Source organism: Herpailurus yagouaroundi, unplaced genomic scaffold, assembly GCF_014898765.1.
Source record: "Herpailurus yagouaroundi ecotype Mexico unplaced genomic scaffold, PumYag 29, whole genome shotgun sequence".
Lineage (NCBI taxonomy): Eukaryota > Metazoa > Chordata > Mammalia > Carnivora > Felidae > Herpailurus > Herpailurus yagouaroundi.
The window spans coordinates 86,548,185-86,574,506 of record NW_024412377.1 but is presented as its reverse complement, the minus strand read 5'-3'; the positions used below and the strand labels follow the sequence as shown (position 1 = coordinate 86,574,506).

The window sequence follows — 26,322 nt, the reverse complement described above, 5'->3', positions numbered from 1 at the left end:
GTTCACATGGTCTTTCTTCTGTACATGTGCTTGCCAGTATCCAAAATTTTCTCTTATAAGGAAATCACTCATAGTGGATTACAGCCCACCTTAAAGACCTCACTTTAACTTAATTACCTCTTTATTGACTCCATTTTCAAATACAGTTTATTCTGAGTAAATAGAGGTTAGGACTTCAGTGTATGAATTTTGGGGGACACAATTCAGACCGTTAAAATACTTAATGGTGAAAACAATGTTTTCATGCTAAGATCAAAAAGAAAACAAGGGTGTTCATTTTTGCCACCTCTTTTCAGTACTCTGTGTGTGTGTGAGTGTGTGTACATTATATCTATATTTATATCCATTGCCAACAAGTACCATAAGGCAAGAAAAAGAAATTAAAGCCATTCTGATTAAAAAGTAAGTAAAATTCCATTTATGCAGAGATGACATAATCCTTTATGTAGAAAATATGTTTTCTCCAAAAAGCTACTCAAACTAATAAGTATGTCTGTAAGTTGGTGATATGAAGATCAATATACAAAAATCAATTGTATTTCTGTATACTAGCAGTGAATATCAGGAGTTAAAATTTAGTGAAATATCAGTTATGATAATAGCAAAAATATAAAATACTTAGGGATGAATCTCTTAAAAATTATATGAAGGACTTGTACATGGATAATTACAAAGTACTTCTGAGAGGAATTAGAGAAGACCTAAATACATGGAAGGGTACCATGTGGTCATGAGAAGAAAGAGTCGATATTGTTAGTATGTCCATTCTCAGATTCAACCCAATTCCAATCACAACCTCAGTAGGTCTCTGTTTTTGTAAGCATCTATCTGGTTCTAAATTTTATATGGAAATGCACGTGACTTGGAATGGACAATATAACTTTGACAAAGAAGAATAAATCAGAGTCTAACACTACCTGGTTTCAAAAATTATAGCTTCAGTCATCAAGACGATGTGATATTGGTGTAAACATAGAAAAATTGATTGATGGGACAGATCAGAGAGTCCAGAAGCAGACTCCTACATAGATAGACAAAAATGCAAAAGGTAATTCAGAAGTATTTATAAAAGATCAAAAAAGGTAGATTCAATCCATAATTGGGTTTCACCAATGTTAAAAACTTTTGTTCTTCCAATGACACTGTTAAGAGAATTTTTGAAAACAAGCCACAGAGTAGAAGGAAGTACTTGCATATTAAACATGTGATGAAAGACTTGTATCATGAATGTAAAAAGAACTCATAAAACTCAACATTAAGAAAACAAACCAATTTTTAAAGTAGGCAAGAGAGCTGAAGAGGCATTTCTTCAAAGAAAAGACATGGATTGCAGATAGGGACATGAAAAAATGGTTAACATCATTACTGATTAGGAAAATCCAAATTTAGACCACGATGAGGAACTATGTGTGTCCCTTAGAAAGGCTAAAAGGTTTTTTGACTCTCCTGGACAAGTTTTAGTGAGATGCTAATATATTGCTGATGAGAATGGAAATGTTACAAGCACTTTGGAAAATAATTTATCTATTTTTAAGAATATTAAATACACACACAAGAGAATATTAAATACACACTTATCATATGATCCACCTGTTCCTTCTCCTAGATATTTATTCAAGACAAATAAAAGCACTTGTACATTCATAGCAGCTTTATTTGTAAAAAATAAAAAAAAAAACTGGAAACAACCCAAATATCCATCAGTATTTGAAAGAACACATAATTGGGGCGCCTGGGTGGCGCAGTCGGTTAAGCGTCCGACTTCAGCCAGGTCACGATCTCGCAGTCCGTGAGTTCGAGCCCCGCGTCAGGCTCTAGGCTGATGGCTCAGAGCCTGGAGCCTGTTTCTGATTCTGTGTCTCCCTCTCTCTCTGCCCCTCCCCCGTTCACGCTCTGTCTCTCTCTGTCCCAAAAATAAATAAAAACGTTGAAAGAACACATAATTAAAACACTACTATGGAAAAAAAAAAACACTACTACGGAGGTACTACAAAGATCGTGAGGAAACTTTTGGGAATGATGCATATGTTATCTTAGTTGTGGTAATGGTTTACAGGTGTATATATGTCAAAACTTGTTAAATCATACACATTTTAAATATGTGCCATTTGTTTTCTGTTGACCATACTTCAATAAAGCTGTTTTAAAAAATGATATGCTCAGGGTGCCTGGGTGGTTCAGTTGGTTAAGCGTCCCACTTCGGCTCACATTATGATCTTGCAGTTTGTGAGTTTGAGCTCCGTGTCGGGCTCTGTGCTTACAGCTCAGAGCCTGGAGCCTGCTTTAGGCTAGGTTTCCCTCTCTCTCTCTGCTTCTCCCCCACTCGTGCTGTCTCTCCTCAAAATAAATAAACATTAAAAATTTTTTAATAAAAAAAAAGTATGCTCAAACCCATGATAGGAGCTATAGAGGATAACGAATATTTGCTGAATTTTCTTTTTTAAAAAATTTATTTCAAAATAATTATAAAATGAAATTGTTGCCTTTAAGGAGTTGACAGTTTTCTGAGAGATTAAGGCTGATATTATGTAACAATTGAGAGAATTGAGCTTTATAGGAAAGCCAACACTTATGTCAATAAAATCCTATTTTTAAAATTCAGAGGAGGAAAAGTTTGCTTGTGGTTGAAAGAAAGCCATATATTCATGATAGAGTTGGCATTTCAGTCATGCCTTGAAAAATAGAAATGATTTCAGCAGAGGAAGATGAGAAACAGAAATCCTAGGTAGGAGAAAGAGGAAGAATAGACTGGAAAGATGATGGAACATGTTTTGGGAATAGCAGTCAAAATAGAGTTGAATGTTTGGAAGAATCTTGTGGAAGATAAGTTGAAAAAGGGTATGGAAGGCAGATGGGACTTGTAGGCCAAACCAAGACAATTCTGTTTCCTCTTTAATTGTTTCTTTGTGTCCCACAAGCGGAACTAATCAATCTTGAATGTGTCCCCCTGGTATTTTACTCCATACCCTGTTAAAACACCTGTCACATTTTGCATCTTTTGTATGGCTTTAGCCATAAGAACTCTCCTATTAGAAAGGACGACATTTTGGCTCATTATTATAAATGCCGAGTAACAAGTGCTTTCCCACTTTAAAAACAAGGAAAGTCTAGGAGCTTATCATGATATGAGTAGGCAGGTGGAATTTGAACTGATCTTGTAAAAACTGAGTAGGTGTTTTGGATAAGCTGGAGAGTAAAGAGAAGGGCAATTAATAGAGAGGAGTGAAAATGTTTATAGTAAAGTGGGGAGAGAGGTATACTAAGGAATACTGAGAATTGATGTTTATAGTGAAATCAGTTTTTTTTATTATTATTTAGCCCAGCAGAAACACATGCTCTGTATTTAAAATGAAAACTATACACAGGTACAGTAGAGCTCTCATCAACCAGAAGAAGCAAAGAATTTTATAAGTTACTAACAAAACATATCAGATACTCTCTTTGGGGACATATATTTATTTTTCTTTTCTCTTTAGTTAAGATGTATGTATGTTATATCAGTATAGAATTGAGAATAGTATTATATTTGCTATTGGCATTATATTCTATGGCCGTTATGAACCTGTGGTGGGCCATGGATTAAAAAAGATTGAGGAAGAGTGAACTAGAAGTTCAGCACTTTGAGGCAGGACTTGAGTTTGATTTTAGCTTTATAGGCTGCAGCATGGTGTTCTGGAGAGAATGCTATATAAATGAGAACTCCAGGATTTGAATCCCACTTTAACTGGGGCACCTGGGTGGCTCCGTCAGTTAAGCATCAGACTTTGGCTCAGGTTATGATCTTGCGGTTCGTGAGTTCGAGCTCTGGATCGGGCTCTGTGCAGACACCTCAGAGCGTGGAGCCTGATTCTGTATCTCCCTCTCTCATTCATACTCTGTCTCTGTCTCTCTCTCAAAAATTAATAATAATAAACAAACATTGAATCCCACTTTAACTTTCAAACACATTTAGTTACCTCCAAAAAGTGAATTCCTGTATCAGATCCTTTTTCATCATTTATTAAGTTTGTGTAACTTAATAATGACTTCACATCATTAATATGTGGGTTCACAAGAAAACCAGGGAAAGCATGTAGCACCTTTTGCCACCATATTCTTTATCTCGTAAAGATAGTAACACTTTGTTGGTAGTAGGTACTTGCCTGCTTACTGAATGAACCAGTAATGTGAATGACTGAGGACCTTCGAAAAATTCTTTTTGTTTTTTATGTTATGATGTTTAATGCATCCAGAGAACTGACTGTGAAAATAACCTTTCTCCTGGTCAACTCTGTATGATTAAGTAAAAGAACAATGGTAAAAACTCCTTTCTCCTCACGTTAATGTGCCTTAAAGATGTATGTGCTAAATATGCTAGGAGATGGCATTTTATTTTACGCCTGGTTATTTGTAATAGCTGGTTCTCCCAAGTTTTCTTACCTCATTCCTGTTGTAGCAGTGTGCACTGTGAAAGGTCAGCCTTTTCTTGCAGACTAACCTCCTTTCATACAGATGGAAGTATTTCTCGTGCTTTAGAGAACATTCTGGAAGAATGTTCATAGTTTGCAAAAGTAGATTTGTGACTGGTATTTTTAGGACTTAGAAAAGGAGAGTAAAACATAATAAAATATAGAGAAGTCCTATCTGTAGAATAGAATTCTGGGTGTTAAAACTGTATTCTGAAAGCAAATGCAGCTTAAATAATAACCTTTACTAATTTGTTTCAAAGAAAAGAGTTTTTAAGAGAATAACAATTATTCAAGTTAGCATACCATTTATAAATAGTTTCATAGAATGCTTAAAACTAAGCATGTTCAATTACAAGTTTGGATTACACTATTGTCTTACATAAGCAAACTCTTCAGGTTGATTAGAACATAACTACCTAGTAAACCTCAACGTTATGCATATTATAGAATATGAATTAGAGAGGTTCAAACTTATTATATAGGTACACTTACAAAATCTTTGTGGAAATAGATGCCGCTTTGTAAAAAGAAGGAAAATAAGATGTTAAAATTACTCCTTTTTTTTTTTCCTTTGGCTGAACCTCTCAGTCTGTTCTTCCAACAGATTTTAAGGAAGTTTTGGTGCTTAGTGTTCAACGTTAGTTGAACCAAACTAACGTTAGTTTTGGTGAAAGAGTTCAGTGAATATTTGTGGAATTTAGGAAGGTTAAATTTATGATCTATAGTGTGTTACAATTCAGAAGTTAGAAGCTAAAATCTAGGAAGATCTAAGCATGTTTTCAAAATAATTGAAAAGCTATTTGTGATATGTTCTGGAAGGGCGAATTTGTTGACTTTGTTTTTTTTAGGGAACTCATTTGTACCAGATTGTTAGGAAATAATGAGACATTAATTTCTAGCATCTGCTTTTTTCCCCTAATACTGTGTGTTACAGATGCTCCCAATCCAGGGCTAAATAAACAAAAAGTTGAGTTAGGAATGCTTCTCATTTAAAAAATAATCCTGGAATCTTGGCACAGAAAGGAACTTAAGAATTTATCATTTCCATCTTCTTCCTACTACAGATGAAGAAACTAGTCTCAGAAGGATAAACTGAGTTGTGTCTATAGCTTTAAAAAAGAAAAAGAAAAAGCCTTTTTTTTTCTTCTATACTTGGTACAAGAAGTACTCAATAAATAATTTCCAAGAGGAAAGAGTCACTTCATTATGGCCTAAGATACATATTATCGTAGGGGCACCTGGATGGTTCAGTCGGTTGAGCGTCTCACTTTGGCTCAGGTCATGATCTCACGGTTTGTGAGTTCAGGCCCCACATCAGGCTCTGTACTGACAGCTCAGAGCTTGGACCCTGCTTCGGATTCTGTGCCTCTCTCTCTCTCTCTCTCTCTGTCCCTCCCCTGCTCACACTCTGTCTCTGTCTCTCAAAAATAATTAAATTTTTAATTTTTAAAAAAGATACGTGTTGGGGCGCCTGGGTGGCGCAGTCGGTTAAGCGTCCGACTTCAGCCAGGTCACGATCTCGCGGTCCGGGAGTTCGAGCCCTGCGTCAGGCTCTGGGCTGATGGCTCAGAGCCTGGAGCCTGTTTCCGATTCTGTGTCTCCCTCTCTCTCTGCCCCTCCCCCGTTCATGCTCTGTCTCTGTCCCAAAAATAAATAAATGTTGAAAAAAAAATTTTTTTTTTAATTAAAAACAAAACAAAAAAAAGATACATGTTACTGTAAATTTACTAATGAGCATTTTGGCTTTTCTTTAGTTGACTAAGTAGGCTGGTTATGGTTAAGTGTCACCCTGTGAAGTGAAGACATTTGAAGCATGTAGGCCCTCACCTTAGATCCTGACAAATTCACCACAGTGATGCTACCCTAGGAACACTGCTGGATAGAAATTTTCAAGGAGGTTTAATGGCCACAACCTTTGTGACAAAAGGATTAGGGAGGCACATATTTCATTTGAAAATAAAAGCAATACTTTGTCCCATTGCTCTAATTTGGTTTTGAGCACAGTATTTATTTTTTAAAAATTTCAAACAACCTCAAAGGTATTTATCTTTCCTTGTTAGAGGGTAGGTTTTGAGATATAGGTCAGCTGTTTTTTCCTTGCAACACCCCTTTGTCTTTTTGGCATCAGTTATTCTTTCTCTCAACAGTAATTTATTAAACATTTGTATATCCCTGGCATAGTGGTAGCTTATTAAAATATAAAACCAAAAAGGCTTGGTCACTGTCCTAAAAAGAGAGTTTATTCCTTGAGAAGTTACGCTATTGTTGTTCCAAATCTCCCCTTGCCGTCTGCACTGTTCATTACAAAATTTAACACAGTAGGCATATATTGTTGAAAATACAAAACAATAGGTAGAAACCACAAGAGTGTTTTCCTTTATTTATTTATTCATTTATTTAATAAGTATTTATGGAGTACCTACTGTATGCCAGACTCTGGGCTGCATAATTAGGATATATCAGTAACTGAAACGTTCAATGATCCTGCCTTCATAAGTATTACATTCTAGTAGGTGCACAATAGTAGGTGAGATGAACAATAACCACGAAACATAGTAAGTAAACAAATTACAAAGCATGTTAGAAGATGATAAGTGTCATTAAAAAAAAAAGTAGGGGAGGGGCGCCTGGGTGGCGCAGTCGGTTAGGCGTCCGACTTCAGCCAGGTCACGATCTCATGGTCAGTGAGTTTGAGCCCCGCGTCGGGCTCTGGGCTGATGGCTCAGAGCCTGGAGCCTGTTTCCGATCCTGTGTCTCCCTCTCTCGCTGCCCCTCCCCCGTTCATGCTCTGTCTCTCTCTGTCCCAAAAATAAATTAAAAAAAAATTAAAAAAAAAAAAACGTTGGAAAAAAAAAAAAAGTAGGGGAGCCCAGTGACTCAGTCACTTAGGTGCTGGACTCTTGATCTCAGCTCTGGTCATGATCTTGCAGTTCATGGGTTCAAGCCCTACATTAGGCTCTGACTGAAAGTGTGGAGCCTGCTTGGGATCCTCTCTCTCTACCTCTCTCTGCCCCTCCCCTGCTTGTGTGCTCTCTCTCTCTCTCTCTCTCAAATAAACTAAAAAAGTAAAAAGGGGTAGGGGCATCACGTGTAGGGGAGGGAGAAAAGAAAAGGGTATAATTTTAATTTGTGTGGTCATCTTGTCATTCTGAAGATTTCCCTTGACCAAAGCCTTGGGGGCAGTTGAAATAAAAGTCCAAGGTTTAGAATAATCCTAGGATCTGAAATTGTAAATTTAAGTCTACTTTGTTACATAGGTCACTTCACAAAAAGAAGATGCATTTGGTGGTAAAGTCACACCCTTTGCTTTTCTTTCTTGTCCCTCTTTGTAGCTTTGATTTAAGTGAATGTCTGTATTTTCTTTTCTAATTATCTAAAATAAATTCATTTTGTAGGCTTTTTGTCCATCCATAATAAGAAAAGGGCTTACTTTGAAAATTACTTTTTGGGGTGCCTGAGTGGCTCAGTCAGTTATCTGACTTCAGCTCAGGTCATGATCTCACAGTTCGGTTCATGAGTTCAAGCCCTGCATTGGGCTCTGTGTTGACAGCTCCGATCCTGGAGCCTGCTTCAGATTCTGTGTCTTTCTGTCTCTCTCTCTTTCTCTCTCTCTCTGCCCCATTCTGTCTCTCTCTCAAAAATAAACATTTTTAAATATTTAAAAAGAAAGAAAATTATCTCTTGACAGAATGTAGCCTGTAGTACAGGTACTTTGGTATTACAATAGCTACACTTAATGAACACAGCTATAAATGTATAAGCTTGTCAGATCAGGTTGTACCCCTGAATCTAATGTAACATTATGTCAACTATATTCAAATAAATAAATGCAATATAAAACTCTATGTATTTGCCATTTTTAGAATGACTGTTCATCGTCTCAGTTTGAGCAACACATTAACTTATTTTCCCTTTGAGTCATTGAATCCTAGATTCTGATAAGAAAAGTTTGTTTTCTTAATATCCTTGATCACTTTTAGCATGGTTTCAAAATACAGGTATTTGTTTCTTACAGATTGTGTTCCTGGCTTCTGCATATGCAAGTCCCCAACTCACAGATGAGAGCTGTTCGGCCATGGCTGCTGTCACACATTACCTGTATCTTTGCCAGTTCAGCTGGATGCTCATTCAGGTTGGTACCTCATTTCCTCCTCCCACCCCCTTCAGCGTTGCAGTGAATCTGCGTGGAATGTTCTTCCTATCTGCTATTCTTTATACTGAAGTGGAAGTAATTCCGTATATCTATCACTGCATTCCTAGGAGATCATTGGAAAGAAAACCTTGTAAGCTGTACAACATCAGAAAGTTTAGCGAATTGGGGAAATGGGAAGAAACATAGTAGGGGTAGAAATAAGGAAGTGGTAGGAGATACGGCTCGTGATGTGGACCCTGTAAAGCACAGTAGGAAATGTGAACTTTTTTCTAGGGGAGGTCATAGAATGAAACAAGTGACGTGACAACGTTTGTATTTTAGGAAGATTTTCCTGTTTGTAGTGAATTGGTGACAGAAGGGTTGACATGGGAGCTAATTAAGTTTACATTAGCTGCATCCAGGTAAGAGAACGTGGCAGTGTGAACCTGAGAGTAGCAGAAGAAGCTTTTGAGATTTCTTTCTTTTTTTTTTAAAACTATAATAATAGAATGTATAGGTGGTTAAGAAGAATGCAGAAGGTGGAACCAAGGATGATTCCCAAGTTTCTGCATGAGTAGATGGGTGGATGGGGGTGCCTTGAACTGAAATAATGACCGCTGGAAATTACAGGAAGGATGATGACACTTTTAGGACATGCTGAGTGTGAAGTTTCTCCAGTGTAAGACCTCCAGTGGGGACTTTGGGAGAAGTGGGATACACAGTACTAAATCTCAGAACAGAGGCCCATGCTATATAAATACTTAAGAAAATTGTTGACTTACAGTTGGAAAATGATTGCATTGCTTTGGAAGAGATCGCTTTGGGAGAAAGTACAGAGTAAGACCTGAACAGTCCTAGTATACACCGGAGGAACTAGTAAACGTTGCAGAGAGATGTGAACTCTTCCTTTTCTGCCTAAAATCCCAAGTTCTCTTCATTGTCCTATGCAGATTTGCTTGATAAAGAGAAAAATATGAAAGCTGGATCCATTTAAGTAGTGTTAATGTCATTCAATGGCTCAACTAAATGAAATGTTGCCTTTGATAATGCTTTGATATTGTTAAATCTTTCATACGATACAAGTTTTGTTTGTGTTTTTGAGTATGCATGTGAACTATTTCATGCAAACAGATGCATTCAGTGCTTGCATATTCTTTTTTCTTGTTGAATAAAAGGATGTGGGGTTTTCACTACACAGCAATAATGAAAGAATATGAGAGTACCATACAAACTCATGGAAGGGATATTTTGCAAGGTATGATATTATAATTGTTGGGAGAACTGAACTGAATTATTTAGTTAATAGAACTAATTGCAATAATTAAAGCCCTGAATCTGGGTTTGAATTCTGATTTTGCCACTATCTTTGTAACTTTAATCAAGTTTTTGGCCTTTTCCAAGTTTTGTTTCTAAATCTGCATACGAGGATAATTCCTTCTTCATAGAATTATTATTTCATAGGTCTTTAAGCAGCTCTAATTATGAAAAGCTTCTGGTGTTCTCAAACCCCTCCCCCATAATTAAAAAGTAAAGCTAAATCTTGGGGCACCTGGGTGGCTCAGTCGGTTGAGCACCCAACTTTGGCTCAGGTCATGATCTCACGGTTTGTAAGTTTGAGCCCCACATTGGGCTCACTGCTGTCAGTGTTGTCACTGTGGAGCCCATTTCGGATCCTCTGTCCCTCCCTCTCTCTTCCCCTCCCCAGCTTTCAATGTCAAAAATAAATAAACATTAAAATAAAAAATTTGAAATATAAAAAAAGTTAAGCTAAATCTAAACCATATAACATAAAACTTAATATTTGTGATATTAAAGTATTTACTAGATTCTCTGCAAAATTATTTTAGGAGTTTAAGCTGAACTTTTTATGTGTACCATGTATATATTGTTATTTATCTGCTTGGACTGAGGTCCTCAGTGTTGTGTGGAATGTCTTTGTCCAAGCCCCTGCCCTACTCAGTTTTTGATGAATGAGTCAGATAAAGACCCAGGAAACTGTCCTATCAGGTATGCAGATGATACAGAGTTGAGAAAACAGCTAAAACAGAAAGCTGCCTGGATTAGCAATGCAGGTAGAATCAACAGAGAAACTGCTGTGAAAGATTGAAAACTGAACATAATCTGATGGGGTTAAGATAAACCACCTGAAATATTAATTTAACACAGACTTAGGTGCAATCAAATGTGTGACCAGATTGCTTAAAACAGCAACTACAAAAACAACACAGACCTAGGTTACATTAATAACAGCATAGAGATAGGTGAGGGAATCATGGTTACATTGTAATCTACAAATGTTCAAGAAACCTTGGGACCCTATAACCACTTTCATGAATCCTGTTTCACCAGGAATATTAACTAGCCAATGAGAAGTTGGAAACAGTCTTGTAAGAAACTTTGAGGCAGCTGGAGATAACTAACTTGGAAAGAATTTAGAGTGATGTGATGGCTGTCCACAAATACTGGAAGTGCTACTACAGGAAATAAAGACTGGTCTGTAGCTCTAGTTGGAAGAATGGCACAAATGGGTCAAAAATTAGAGAAGCAAGTTTTGATTCACTTTAAGGTCTTTGATAGCCAATAAAACTGTCAAAATTGAAGAGGCTGTTTCTATAAACAGAAAGTACCAGTCAGTGAAATATATTCAAACAGGGATAAATGAACAACTTTCAAACATGTTTTCCTGCCTTGGGGCAGTGTTAGATGGGATCACATATAAGATTTCACCCAACTCAATAGAGACTGATGTATTCTCTATCTCTTTTTCCAGTCTTAAGTAAATAAGATTGTGGCTGATGGACATTTAGTAAGGTAATTAGATATCTGTATGGCTATTGGTTAGGAAAAATATTGAAAGTACCAGTGAAGTTTAATGTATTTCAGATGGCACACCACACATTTTTCATGGTTTGTGGTGCAACCACAAGGGGAAAATTCAATAATTTCTCATTCTAGGTAGGTTACTTCTAATGAGTTACTTTGTGGGAAGAGGTTGTCACTTTACCAACATGTGTTTTCCTATTTGTAAACTACTGCCTGCTAAAACCTTATTTTTAAAATAGAATCCATTTAAAAAAATTTTTTTTAACATTTATACATTTTTGAGAGACAGAGCATGAGTGGGGAAGGGACAGAGAGAGAGAGGGGGAGACACAGAATCTGAAGCAGGCTTCAGGCTCCAAGCTGTCAGCACAGAGCCCAGCGTGGAATTCAAACTCATGGACTGTGAGATCATGACCTGAGTTGAAGTCAGATGTCTAACCTACTGAGCCACGCAGGCGCCCCAAAACTAGAATCCATTTTTAAAACATTGTGTAAAAGATTAGATTGCTGTTAATCCAATCCTGATAGTCAATTAGGGTTTAGAAATGTTTCAATATTAACATTTTAGTAATTCTACTCCTTATTTTTAACAGAATAGGACAGAATTTGACTTATGTATGTGTGTGCATAGCTTATGACAAAAAGTTAACCATTAACTTTTTTTTTTGAATGTTTTATTTATTCTTGGGAGAGAGAGAGAGAGAAAGACAGCGACTAGCAGGGGAGGGGCAGAGTGAGAGAGGGACACAGAATCTGAAGCAGGCTCCAGGCTCTGAGCTGTCAGCCCAGAGCCCAACGTGGGGCTCAAACTCACAAACCGTGAGATCATGACCTGAACTGAAGTCGGACGCTTTACTGACTGAGTCACCCAGGCGCCCCTAACCATTAACTTTTAATCATTGGACTTAGCATGTCAGAATTACTGTTCATTTTGACCTGCCTCATATCTTCAGTGTTAGAAAAAATGCATTTAAATAACTTTGTCTTGAACTTTTATATGATATACTTTTAGTACATTATAGTAAAACTGGATTATATTTTAGAGTAGTTAATGAAAGATTTTATCAGTAAACAAGTTACATAACTTTTCTGAGCCTAGATTTTCTTATCTGAATAATCAGATTCGTAATAACAGTACCTGTCTTTGAGGATTGTGGAAAGATAAAATGAATTCATACGTGAAAAGAGCTTGGAATTGTGCCTGGCACCGACTGCTCCATACATATTTACCCAATATTATTGGCTAAGCAAATATGCATGGCTAATATTCCATGGATTTTGAAACACGTTACAAACTATGTTTTTCCAGTACAATTTCCACTTTTTTATTCCCAAAAGAGAATTTGCTTGAGAATAGTAGGGAGAGACTCAGAGTGAGGCAGACAGCAACTAGCTGTGAAGCTTCAGCAAGCTAGATAAATAACTTCTAACCTCTTGTACTGACGTACTCTCATGGCTCATCACAGCATCTGTAACTGGTGACCTTCACTCTGTTTCTTTAGGCTTCCCCCTTTCTGGACAGGGAAGTTGTATCACTAATGATTGGAATAGGGTAGCAAACTATTTCCCTTATTTTTTTTCAAGCAAACAACTCACAAATTCCCTTTTAGGCCATGGAACCTGAATTATCCTTGTTCATCATGCAAAAACCATGAAACTACTGAAATAATCTTCCACTTCCTTAAAACAGCCTATCATGTCTACTTTCAGAAAAACGAACAGTGAGAATTTAAGCTCTTGTACGATTTTACTGTCTTTTCCTAGTTTCTATTGTTCTATTTTCATTTCCTTTTTCTGTTTTGATTTGCTTTCATTTTAGAAATAGCATATACTTGTGGTATAAAACATAGTCAAACACTGAAGAGAAAAATAAAATGAAAAGTACATCTGTTTCTCCCTATTTCACACACTTTCCACCCTCTGCTTTACCCTCAACCCTACTCCCAAATGTAAACACTGTTAGTGGTTTCCTGTGTATCTTTCCAGAAGTATTCCACAAATATACAAACATTTATAAATACATAAAAAAGCACATATGTGTATATTCTTGTGTGCGTGTGTGTTTATTTACTTATATATAGTGCATATAAATTTATTTATACATACATTTACCAAATACAGTTATACTTTTTTTCCTATTTTATAATAAGGTTATTCCATAGTTTATTTTTCTGGTCTCTTATTAATGAAATACTAGTTAATTTCAGTTAATTTTCTAGTATAAACTATGTTTCCTTGAACATCCTTGCATTCTGAATATTTATTTACTTTTGGAATATTCTTAGAATAAATTCCTAGAACTTATGCCTTTACTATTAACATTTACATGAAATGTACTGTGAGATGAACTGCCAGACCATGAGTTAATCCATGAAGAAAATAAATCACAAGTAACTTATTCGAGATATTAGTATATAATATGGGTAAATAGAAACTTACTTTTTCTGTATATTCATTTGGCCCACTTTTATGATCATTTCCTGTCACCAAAATCATATAGCAGTCTACTTCAGATATGAACAATATCCAAACCTTCGATTACCCTTACAATTTGTTGATTTCATGCTTAGGGAAATAGTATAATGTTTTATTTTAAAACTAAAGCTTACGTGAAGAAAACTTTTTTTGTTAAATTTTTCATGTTTTTTATTTATTTTTTGAGAAAGTGTGAGCTGGGGAGAGGCAGAGAAGGAGGGGGACAGAGGATCCGAAGCGGGCTCCATGCTGGCAGGCCGACAGCTGCAAGCCCGATGCAGGGCTTGAACTCAGGAACTGCGAGATCACGACCTGAGCCAAAGCCAGATGCTTAACTGACTGAGCCACCCAGGCACCCCAAAGAACATATTTTTTAATTGCAGGATAAAGTTAGAAATCATTCAGCAATTGTAACTTGTGCCTTAATTTCTGTGTAAAATCAGGCTATGAAGAAGCAAATATACATATTACTTATTCCTTGGCAGAAAGGCTATTTAGTGCCAGGGCATAGCAACAAGAAGGAAAATGCTACAACTAGCTGTGTTTCTCCTTCATCATTGATTTAATTTGGAGGACATCAAAGCTATGAAGGACAACGAACTGGTAATTATAAAGATAAAAATGACATACCCAGGAAATACTGAATTCTCCAGTCCTCAAAAAGCCTTGCAATGTATTTCATGCATAATTGTTAAGAAAGAGGGAGGCTAACTTTAGCAAGGACATGTGGTAACATTTCTTAGACTCTTCTCTGAAATGAACGACTAAGAACATATGATAATGACACAATTAATAGCATCCATGATCTCTGAGTAAACTTGATACTATAATAACCAAATATTAAATGACAGGCGAGATACCAGTCTTATCCCACGTAGCATAAAAATATATGGGGCTCAGGAAACCTACTTTTAATTGTAAAAAAATAAAAAGAATTTCACCTTTATGTTTTACAAATGTACTAATATCCGATATATTAATATGTGTTATATGAGTAAACTAATGAATTTGTGTTTATGGAGCATATAAAAGCATAAATATGGCCTATGATAATTAATAAGGTAAGTCTTCATTTTTCCTATGTGGATATTGGAATATAGTAGTAGTCACTGAAAATGTTACTATAAAAATGAAGAGATATGTCTGTATAAGAATATAAGTAACTCTACTTACAGACACATGATTTTTTAGTTTATTCCTATCTGTATTTGACCTAGATTATATCTGACTATTTTGGTTGGTTTGCATTTTAATCAGAATCGATTTAAATTCTGGGGCGCTTGGGTGGCTCAGTCAGTTAAGCATCTGACTTCAGCTCAGGTCATGATCTCACAGCTTATGAGTTCATGCCCCACATCAGGCTCTGTGCTGACAGCTCAGAGCCTGGAGCCTGCCTGGAGGCTCAGAGCCTCAGAGCCTGGAGCCCGGAGCCCCTCTCTCTCTGCCCCTCCCCCACTCACACTCCATGTCTCTCTCTGTTTCTCAAAATAAATAAACATTTAAAAATTAAAAAAAAAAAAAGAATTTAACTTCTAACAACTTCAGTTACTTCTTCCATCCTCAGCTTCCTCCTGTGTGTTAAAAAGAAAGAAAGAAAGAAAAGAAAATGGGAAAAAGGAAAAAAAAGAAAAAAACTATAATAAAAGTTAGGAAAACTATTGTTTTGATTAAATGAGATATAGTGAAAAGTGGCGTCTACGTCTGTTACTCAATTAGTAAATATTGGTTCCATTCTTCCTCATAAATTATTGCATTTAACATTTTAAAGTTTGCACCAGTTAACTTTCATCCTCGTCACTAGGAGTTCAAGCAAATCAATTAAAATTTTTGAGCCTCCCAACAATCTTTTCTGGCAAGATAGTATAACTGAGTAAACTCAGTAACTAAACCAAATTATAAAATTGTTAAATTCAACAAAACTTATTAACTCAAATTGTATAGATCTTCATTTGTTTGGTATTTCTCAGCAAATACTATATGTAAACCATTTTACTAGATACTCTGAGGTATACAAAAATTAATTTCCCACATGTCACAGTCATGTTTGAACAATTTATCTTCTGATAAACCTTTGTAAATTGTCTTTTAGTGTTAGCAAAAAAATGGAGAGGAAAAGAGAAAGGGTAATTTCCATACTTTTACAAGAAAAATGCATCTCCACAGGCATAGGAAGTGTTTGGGGGAAATGAGAGGGGGAAAAAAGCTCTCGTGTGAAAAATATTGTCAATATTTTTGTGAGTCTCTATGGAAATAAATCTTAATCAGTCTTCAGAGGAACCTTGGACTTATTTTCTAATCCCAGCTCTATAATTAACCAAAATATGAAAAAGCTATACTTTTCTCTCATTGCCCTTGCTTCCTCATCTCTAATAAGAGGGTATGTGTGGTAAGATGATCTGTAAACTTGGTATTAACTTCTAAAATTCACAGTCTGAGCATCCATACCATTAGTGTTTTTATTTAAGAAATTGTAATTTCTACAATGATTCAATCATAAAGTATGAGTAAGGAAATTGCTAGTAGCATGGTTTAACTTGTCCCTTTACCAGAGGAGGAAACTGAAACCCAGAGGAACCAAATAATGTTGGCCAAAAACATACAGCTTATCCATGCACAACCACGTCAGAATCCAAATCAAGTCACTAAATCAACGTGTCTTTTCAAAAAAATTTTAAACTCATTATTTATATTATTATTTACCTGAAACTTTATTTTTTTTCAATGTTTACTTATTTTTGAGAGACAGAGAGAGAAAGAGCATGAGCAAGGGAGGGGCAGAGAGAGAGGGAGACACAGAATCCAAAGCAGGCTGCAGGCTCTAAGCCGTCCGCACAGAGCCCAACATGGGCCTTGAACTCACAGACCGCGAGATCATGACCTGAGCCAAAGTCAGATAGTTAACTGACTGAGCCACCCCGGTGCCTTCGGAAGGTGGTAAATGTAGCAGTGTTTAGAGGTGATGTTAAAAATGTGACTGGTGGGGCGCCTGGGTAGCTGAGTCGGTTGAGCGTCTGACTTCAGCTCAGGTCATGATCCCGCAGTTCATGGGTTTGAGCCCCGTATCAGGCTTTGTGCTGACAGCTCAGAGCCTGGAGCCTGCTTTGGATTCTGTGTCTCCTTCTCTCTCTGTTCCTCCCCTGGTCATGTTCTGTCTCTCTCTCTCAAAGATAAATTAAGATTTAAAAAAAAAATTTTTTTAATGTGACTGTGGTAACATCACTGATTTTTGGACACTGCAAAACATTTTATTCAGTTGTCCCTTTCGAAGTGTCTGTTGGGTTCCTAAAGCTGAAAATAGTTTTGAATCATTTGGGGCTTGTCTTCAGCCTACATTACATTAATACTAGGAATCTGTGAGCTGTGTGTTATGAAGTATAGTCAAGTTAGATTAATACAGTTGGCTAAATTGGGGGATAGTAACATTTTGGCTAAAAAATAGCTGAGTACGTAGTGGTGATGTCTTGAGATGGCCCATAAGATGGTTCTAACAAAAATTTTAAAGCTTAGAGATAGAAACGTAAATAGAGACCTAACTATTGAAATTTTCAGTTCACAGTGTTTGGCAGGAAAAAAGTGACATATGGACAGTGAACAGTAAGCCATGCTCAGTCCACCTGAAGCATGTTTGGGTGAGAGTGACACCCTTTAACTTGCATTGAGTTCTCAAAATTTCGTTAGTTCCAGTATTGGGTCATCACACAGACACCAAGGCACACAGATTGCATATGCTGTGAATCTGTCAATATGAAATTATCATACAGACATGATGGTCTTTAAACCCTCTTACCTCAGATTACAAGAGAGGAACCGTGATTATAAGGAAAAGAACGTAGTCACTGCTCCACTGTCTTCTCTGTTTAGAGAATGGTGGTAACTGGTGATTTTAATCCCACTGCGTTTGAATAGCATTATATATCTCACTCATTTTCCTTTTTTCTTTTAACAACAAACTAAATTGAGCTAATTTGAGCAAACATTTAAATCATAAAAGGAATAATAAGCATGTAGGATAACTTACTGGACCCAAGAACTGTAAGAATTATCTCCTCTGAAAACACACTTTCTCTCTTCCCTGGGCTGTTGCCTATTCCTACCGCTAAAGTTCCTATGTCCTCTTTTTTCAGCTGACCAGCTGAATTTCAAGAAATTCAGTGATTCATAATTGACCCAGCTTGGGTCAAACTTCTGTCCCAGATCAAATCAGCTATGAATGGAAGAACAGGGTCATGAATCCACTCTGCATATTTGGGAGTGGAATCAGTAGTGGAAAGATAGGGTTCTGAGAAGAACTCATGACCCAGTCGTATCTCAAAAGGTACCTACCATACTATATTAAAATATCTTAAAATTCAAGTAAAACTTGAGTTAGCTCACCAACACAGATTTTATCTTTGAGCCATATGGTATTTCTAAGATAATTAAACATCATTTCATTACATTGTATCTCAGTTCTGTAGCAAAAAGAAGAAAACAAAACAAAACTTACAGTGGGAAATCCTGTCCTTAAAGTACATGTCAGTGGTTGGATTCTTTTGGGAGGGAAAAGGATTTTTTTTTTTTAAGTCAACAAAGGTTGTGACTATAGGAGTTGTGTTGTTTGTTCATCAGCACTGTGCCTTGAGCTTTTTGGAGCGGAAGCCATGCATGTCCAAATCCAGCCAACAGTTACACTTGTGTCAGTCTTATCTGAGCCTCTGGTAAAGGTCAGACAGTTGCCAAAAGACTGGGCGATTCTAACTGATAGAACTAATGTCCATCTTTATAAAAGCAGACATTTCTGAAATATCCCAATCTCTATCATGATGAACCAACTTAGAAGTCATTTAACCCCCTCTTTTCTGATTCTTCCACCAACTATCCCACTGAGTTACCATCTTATATGGATACACACAAACGTCTATTTAAAGTAAATAATTAATACTTTTATTTGGGAAATGGGCTAATCATCCTTCTTTTGCCTGAATTTTTATTCTGTAACAGGCTGTTTGATCACCTCAGCGTCAGACAGTTGATGTGGTCCCACTTACTTGGGTGCGCATCCCGGTCCTAATTATGGAAAGAAGGGAGAAAACCCTGTTGGGCCCAATGATTTGAAAAAGAAGTTAGAACAAATTTACATAAGGAACAACTCAAAACATGCTTCATAATTACAGGCATACGCAGATATACATAAAGATATGGAGTGCTGACAGGAAATAAAATTCAGAGACAAAAATCTCCAAGTAACCAAACATTTTTATTTTTTCCTGGCTTAGGCCGTTCAGTACTAATCCCTCAAGGCTGATTGGGTCCAGATAGAACCTTACTTGGAAGACTCTGTAAGCAGCACCTAAAAGCCTTCCCATGAACATTAGACGTGCTTATTTATCCCATAGAAAAAGTTTCCATTGTATCACAGCTTACTTTTGGTCTTAAACGGTTTATCTTTTGTCTTTCACACTGTCTGACATCCTAAAAGGAGATTTAAGGGAGGTGGTAACATTTTCTAATGGTGACAATGTGCTCAGCACTTTATACATAATATCTCATTTAATCTTTGTAATAACCTCATTGTATGCATAAGGGGACCAAAGCTATGGCATTGTTGCTTGCTCCTGATTAGCTCTCTGATATATATAAATACTTATGTATGTATGTGTGTGTGTATGTACATATATATGTGTGTGTGTGTGTGTGTGTGTAGGTGTATATATGTATTTATGCTCACACATTTTCCACCAGATGAAACTGAGAAGGAGGATTTATTTAGTAAAGAAGTATCATTGCATGAGAAATGACATTCAGTGTTGTTGCTCTGCTAAATGTAATTAAACATAAGTACTCTAATGGAAAGAGAACACTAGAAGGCAGAATATATAAGCTCCAAATTTGGCTTAGGCGTGGGAGCTAAAGCGTGGGATTTGGGGCCAATAAGAACATTTTGTTTTCCTGTTCTGTTTATCTGATGCTCCCCCTCATCTTCCTGATTCTCTATATGCTTATCTTTTATATTTTTATCTAATTAAGAAATAATGGATATAAAATATGATCTAAATATAAAACAAATATTTTCATTAATATTTCTTTGCCACTTGTTTGGAAACTAACATACAAGAAAGCAAATACCTCCCCTATCTCTTTCACTGCTATATCCCCTGTGCCTGGACTGGTCCCTGGAATTCAGTGAGCATTCAGTAAGTATTTGTCAGGTAAATGAATGAGAAAGAGTATAAACTGAGAAAGAAAAACAGCTACAAAAACTACCCCATCATAGTACTTTTTTCTCTGTGGAGTCATTTTCTGTTTACTCATCTGTATCCCGTACTGGGAACTGACATGGGGCTATCTTCACAATTATGTACACATTCCTAGAAAAGTGTCTAGCCCTGTCATAAAGGCCATAATAACAATTGTCCAATAGTCTAGAACAATGGGCTGTTTGCTTCATTATCATCATGAAGTTGTTCACAGGAGAAGTAGGTTTGAATATTAATGTATGTTTCTTCAAAGACACATTCACAGAACAATCATAGATGATTGTGACAATAAATCAAAGCAAACTAAGAAAAATAAAAGGTATAATAAATATTTTTCACTATTTCAAGATTTGGGAGGTATCCTGAATTTCTGTGAACTAACTAAAAAAAATCAAATAAAAAATAATTATAAAGTAATGGTAGCCCTTTGTTGGTCAGTAGTAAGTTTGTGTCCTGTGCCATTAGACCAGCACCTGTTCATTTTATGTTCTGTTTCCTTCTCTAGTCTGTGAATTTCTGGTACGTACTGGTGATGAACGATGAACACTCAGAGAGGCGATATCTACTATTTTTCCTTCTGAGTTGGGGACTTCCAGCTTTTGTGGTGATTCTCCTCATAGTTATTTTGAGAGGAATCTATCATCAGAGCATGCCACAGATCTATGGACTCATCCATGGTGACCTGTAAGTACATCCAAGCACAACTCATTTAGCCTTTTTAGCTTTTTGTACCCAGACAGCTTTAGTAGTAGATGGTGAAACAGTTGACGAGGTGGTATGACTAAAGGAGGAATACCAGGAAGACCTTGCATTCCTCCCAGATTGCCTGCATCTCTGCTTCCTCTAATTATCCCTTTAAGTAAGAAACTATTACCTTTCCAGTTCCCTTGATAGATGCACTTTTCTCAGGTGAGTTGATGTATTAGATGGTTCACAGTAATTTGTACTTTAGCATAATTTAGTTTATCAGATTGAGACAAAAATACCTAGTGAAATCAGGGAACTATGAAAATTTTGATAAAGAATAGAATCAATGAAAAATATGGAGTATGGCATATTATCTAAGGACTCTGATATTTATTTGGGGGTGCGGGGATTGGAGAAAATGATAGTTACTGACATCCATAACATCCTTAAATACCGAAAGACTGTATCAGAGTGAATGGAAAATGTCTGCAAAAGTACACAGGAAGGAGACAGGGTCAACTACAACCTTCTTGTATATTCTTACTAAAGTACACTAATAGTCTTAAAATGTAACAAATTTGTATATACACACATATATACATGCCTTAATCCTGAATCTGGTATCTTATGGCTTTGAGGACCACCCAGCTCTTTTTATTGACTCCACACGCAGGGAGAAAAAAATTAGGGGTACCTGGGTGGCTCAGTCAGTTAAGCATCCGACTTGATCTTGGCTTGAGTCATGATCTCGTGGTTCTGGGGTTCAAGCCTCACCTCAGGATCTGCACTGATAGAGTGGAGCCTGCTTGGGATTCTGGCTCTCCCTCTCTCTGCCCCTTCCCCACTTGCACGCTCCTTTGCTCTCTCAAAGTAAATAAATAAACTTAAAAAACCTTTATAATATTAAAGTTTAATCAGCTCCCTTGGTGTAATGAGGATTAGAGGGGAAAAGTAACATTTCTAAATAGAGAATAGCTTATTCACAATCTTATGAAGATAGTATTACCTAATTATCTCACAGGTTATTATTATTATTATTATTACTAGTTAATAGATGTGAATAATCTTTAAATGTAAAAGTAGTATATAAGCAGAAGTCATTTCAGTACCATTATTGCCCCTGATCAGTTATAATTATCTATTAATAATTAATAAATACTTATTATTGAGGTATGCAAATATATTTCACAAATGGGCAGTCACACACACACATATCCCCCGCTACATTCAACCAAGGAAACTAGCTATGTGATACGCACACACCCACTGAGATGCCATATATAGTCATTTTTTATTAAGATTCAGTAAGATTCCCTCATACTGTTTACCTTATAGCATTATAACGTATTTGTGCATATAAAATTCTAAAAGCGTAATCTTCTAGAAGGGAATTATGGTGTCTTTTCAAAATTGTGTTGTGACATTTTGTTACCCCTGACATTAATTTAAATCTTGGGCAGCCAGGATTAGTGTCAGAAAGTTCGGCATCATTCTTTGTCTAATACAAAGCAACCATGAGACAAGTCCTGGCTGCCAGCTGCCCATCCCTTTCATGAGCTTCCTGGCAACACAGGACTTCCTTGGCAGCAGTTTTAGCGTTAACACATGTCCCCATCCAGCCTTGGTAAATGGAACCTGATAAAAGTGATATTAATTAGAAGGAACTCTCTTGGTGCTTCTAAAGGGATTTTTAAAGAGAGAAATAGGGGCATCTGGGTGGCTCAGTTGGTTAAGCATCCAGCTTCTGCTCAGGGCACGAGCTCACCCATGACTCAGGTCATGGCTCGTGGTTCACGATTTTGAGCCCTACATCGGGCTCTGTGCTGACAGCTCAGAACCTGGAACATTGCTTCAGATTCTATGTCTCCCTCTCTCTCTCAAAAATAAATCCCCTCCCCTGCTCATGCTCTATCTCTCTCTCTCTCTCAAAAATAAATAAAACATTAAAAAAATTTTTTTTAAGAGAGAAATAAACTATTGTACAAGAATGTCCAAGTCAACTGAATGTTAAAATATTTGCTTTCTGAGGCTTTTGCAAAAAGTTTTTTATTATTGGCTCAATTATAAGTAAAATGCAAAATACATTAACCTCTACCTGGTTTTCATATGTTAGGGATTATTAGACCAAAGTGACTAACTTTTGTCACTCTTATAGGTTACATTGATCCTCCATTCCCTTAGAATTCCTAAATCATCCCTATGTAAATTTGTTATAGTTTATTTTTACTTCTGTATTTTCATTATCACTTTAGTTTCAGTATAAGGATACAAATTATGATATGATTTATGTAAAATATTTTGTACTTATAACATCATGTAAAAACTTTTATCTAGCGGTAATGATAGGATTTGTGGTTATGGGAAATAGCTGCTTATCTACCATGTAGTGATTACTTCACAGTAACAAAAAACATCTTTCTATGAAGAATTTTCTCTAATGCATCCATATATCCAGTTATTATTTTTAAGTGTTTTTCTCAAACTTTGGAACCTAGATTATGATAATTTTATAAAAACAGGTGAGAAGCGATCTATCTCTTTTCTCCTATTAGCTGGAAAGGTTTTCAAGTTCGGTGTTATTTCTTCTTTGTTTTTGTGGGTTTTTTTGTGTTTTTTTAAAGTAAGCTCTGTGCCCAACACGGGGCTTGAACTCATGACCCCCGAGATTAAGAGTTGCTTGCCCTACTGACTGAGCCAGCCAGCACACCCTTCTTCCTTAGTATTTTAGAAGACTTTACACAAGAAACTAGCTAGGCGGTTTTTGTTTTTGTTTTTTGTTTTTTTGTTTTGTTTTGGTTTGTTTTGTTTTTTGGGGGGGGGGGTGCGCGCGGAGCAGAGAGAGAGAGAGAGAGAGAGAGAGAGAGAAAAGCAGAGCTGACCAAAGCAGGGCACGAGCTCACCCAGTACAGGGCTTGAGCTCACACGATGTGGGACTCTAACTCTCCAACATGAGATCATGACCTGAGTCAAAGTCAGATGCTTAACCGACTGAGCCACCCAGGTACCTTACAGGAACACTTTTAACTACAGGTTTATTTTCTTTAAACTATATGGAACTATTTATATTTTTTGTATCTAGTTCTTCCTGTATCATTTTGGTAAATCTTTTTTCTATGAATGTTTTCATTTCACATCGGTATTATAATTTTTTAATGTTTATAAGATCTACAGTAATGAAACTTTTTTCATTCTTGTTATTGATAATTTGTGTCTTTTCTTACTTTTTTTCCCCTCTCTTGATCAGTCTTGCTGAGGGTGTATTAATATTATTTTTCTTTCCCCAATCTAGCTTTTTACTACTGGATAATCTCTATTATGCATTTGTTGTCAGTTTCATTTTAACTTCATCAATTTCTACGCTCATTTTTTTATTACTTATACTGTCTGGGTTTTATCTGATTTTTTTTCTTTCCTTTTTTTTTTCTTCTTATTGTATGCCAGGCAGTATGCATTTATTTTGTTTATTTTGCTAAAAATTTCCTGGGCTTCATGGAGGTAGTTGACATATATTATTGTGTAAGTTTAAGGTGATGATTTGATACATCGCTTGCAAAATGACTGCTGCAATAGAGTTTTAGTTAACACTTCCATCACCTCACATAATTAACCTTTTTAAATGTGTGTGATAAGAACATTTAAGATTTACTGTCTTAGCAACTTTCAAACGTATAATACACTATTGTTCTCTGTAGTCATTATACTATACATTGAATCCCCAGAACTGACTCATAACTGAAAGTTTGTACCTTTTGACCAACATCTCCCCATTTCCCCCAACTGCAGCGCATGGCAACCAACACTCTACCCTCTGTTTTTATGAATTTGGCTTTTTTAGATTCCTCATATAAGTGAGAATATACAGTATTTGTCTTTCACTGTCTATCCCTGATGCCTTCACGGTCTATCCATGTTGTTGCAAATGGCAGGGTTTTCTTCTTTCTCATGGCTCAGTAAATTCTGTTGCACTGATATAAAAAAATATTTGTGTGTATGTGTGTGTGTTATGTATATACATATCACATTTTCTTTACCCATTCATCTAGAGACAGACATTTAGGTTGTTTCCATATCTTAGCTATTGTGAATAATACTGCAATGAAAATGGGAGTGCAGATCTCTCTTCGAGATCCAGATTTCATTTCCTTTGGATGTATACCCAGAGTTACGATTGCTAAATCATATGATAGTTCTGTTTTTAATTTTTTGAGGAACTTCAGTACTGTTTTCTTTAGTGGCTGTGCCAGTTTACATTCCCACCAACATTCTGTGATCTTTCCTTTCTTCTACTAACTTTGTGCTTATTTTATTCTTTTTTGCTAGTTCCTTGAGGTGTTCTTAATTTGTTAGGTTGTTAATTTGACACCTTTATTTTTTCCTAATGTTGGCATTTATCACTATAAATCTCATCTTAGAATTGTTTTGGGATGTTGTGGGTTTTTTTTTCCAGCACATTTTTTTATTTCCCTTTTGATTTCTTCTTTTACCCATTTGCTATCAGGAGTATAATTTTAATTGCCACATTCTTGTGAAATTTCCAGTTTTCTTCCTGTTACTGATTTCTAATTTCATATCATTGCCATTGGAAAAGATATTTGGTATGATTTCAATATTCTTAAATTTGTTAAGACTTGTTTTGTAGCCTAATATATGGTCTATTCTGGAAAATGTTCTATGTGCACATGACAAAAATGGATATACTGCTACTTTGGATTGAATGTTCTGTACATGTCTTTAGGTCCATTTAGTCTAAACTATAGACTAAAGTTCAAGTCCAACATTTCCTTATTGATTTTGTTAATGGAAGACCAATCAATTGTTGAAAGTGGAATATTGAAGTTCCCTACTATTATTCTATTGTTGTTTACTTTTCCCTTCATATCTGTTAACATTTTCTTATATATTTGGGTGCCCTGACATTGGGTCTGTATGTATTTATGATTGTTATATACGTTCTTGATAAGTTGACCCTTTATCATTATTATATCATGGCTTTCTTTATCACTTGTTATACATTTTGAGTTGAAGTTTATTTTGTCTGATATAAGTGTAGCCATCCTTGCCCACTTCTGGTTTCCACTTGATGGAATATCTTTTTCACTTTTTTACTGTAAGCTTATGTATGTCCCTGGAGCTGAAGTGACTCTCGTATAGGCAGCATATCATTAAATCTTGTGGTTTGGTTGTTGTTTTTTTTTGTTTTTTTTTTTAATGTTTGTTCATTTTGAGAAAGAAAGAGCGCCAGCAGGGGAGGGTTGGAGAGAAAGGGAAGCGCAGAATCCAAAGCAGGCCCCAGGTTCTGAGCTGTCAGCACAGAGTCTGATGTGGGGCTCAAACTCATGGACTGCAAGATCATGACCTTAGCTGAAGTCAGATGCTTAACTGACTGAGCCACCCAGTCCCCCTGAGATTTTTTTTAAGTTTTTTTTTGTTTTTTGTTTTTTTTTTAAGAAAGAGAGCAAGCATGAGTGGGAGAGGGGGGCAGAGAGATTGGAGGGAGAGAATCCCAAGCAGGCAGCACACA

General features: G+C 36.3%; 1 protein-coding gene across 7 annotated transcripts in view; it reads left to right on the top strand.

Annotated features, from left to right (window-relative positions):
- Nucleotides 1-26,322, top strand: part of ADGRV1 (adhesion G protein-coupled receptor V1) — a 607,523-nt gene that overhangs the window by 392,569 nt on the left and 188,632 nt on the right. For all 7 annotated transcript variants that reach the window (XM_040448735.1, XM_040448763.1, XM_040448752.1 and 4 more), the window contains 2 exons: nt 8,464-8,580; nt 20,620-20,798. In XM_040448735.1, coding sequence (XP_040304669.1) covers nt 8,464-8,580; nt 20,620-20,798 — 296 coding nt within the window. The remainder of the gene's footprint in view (nt 1-8,463; nt 8,581-20,619; nt 20,799-26,322) is intronic.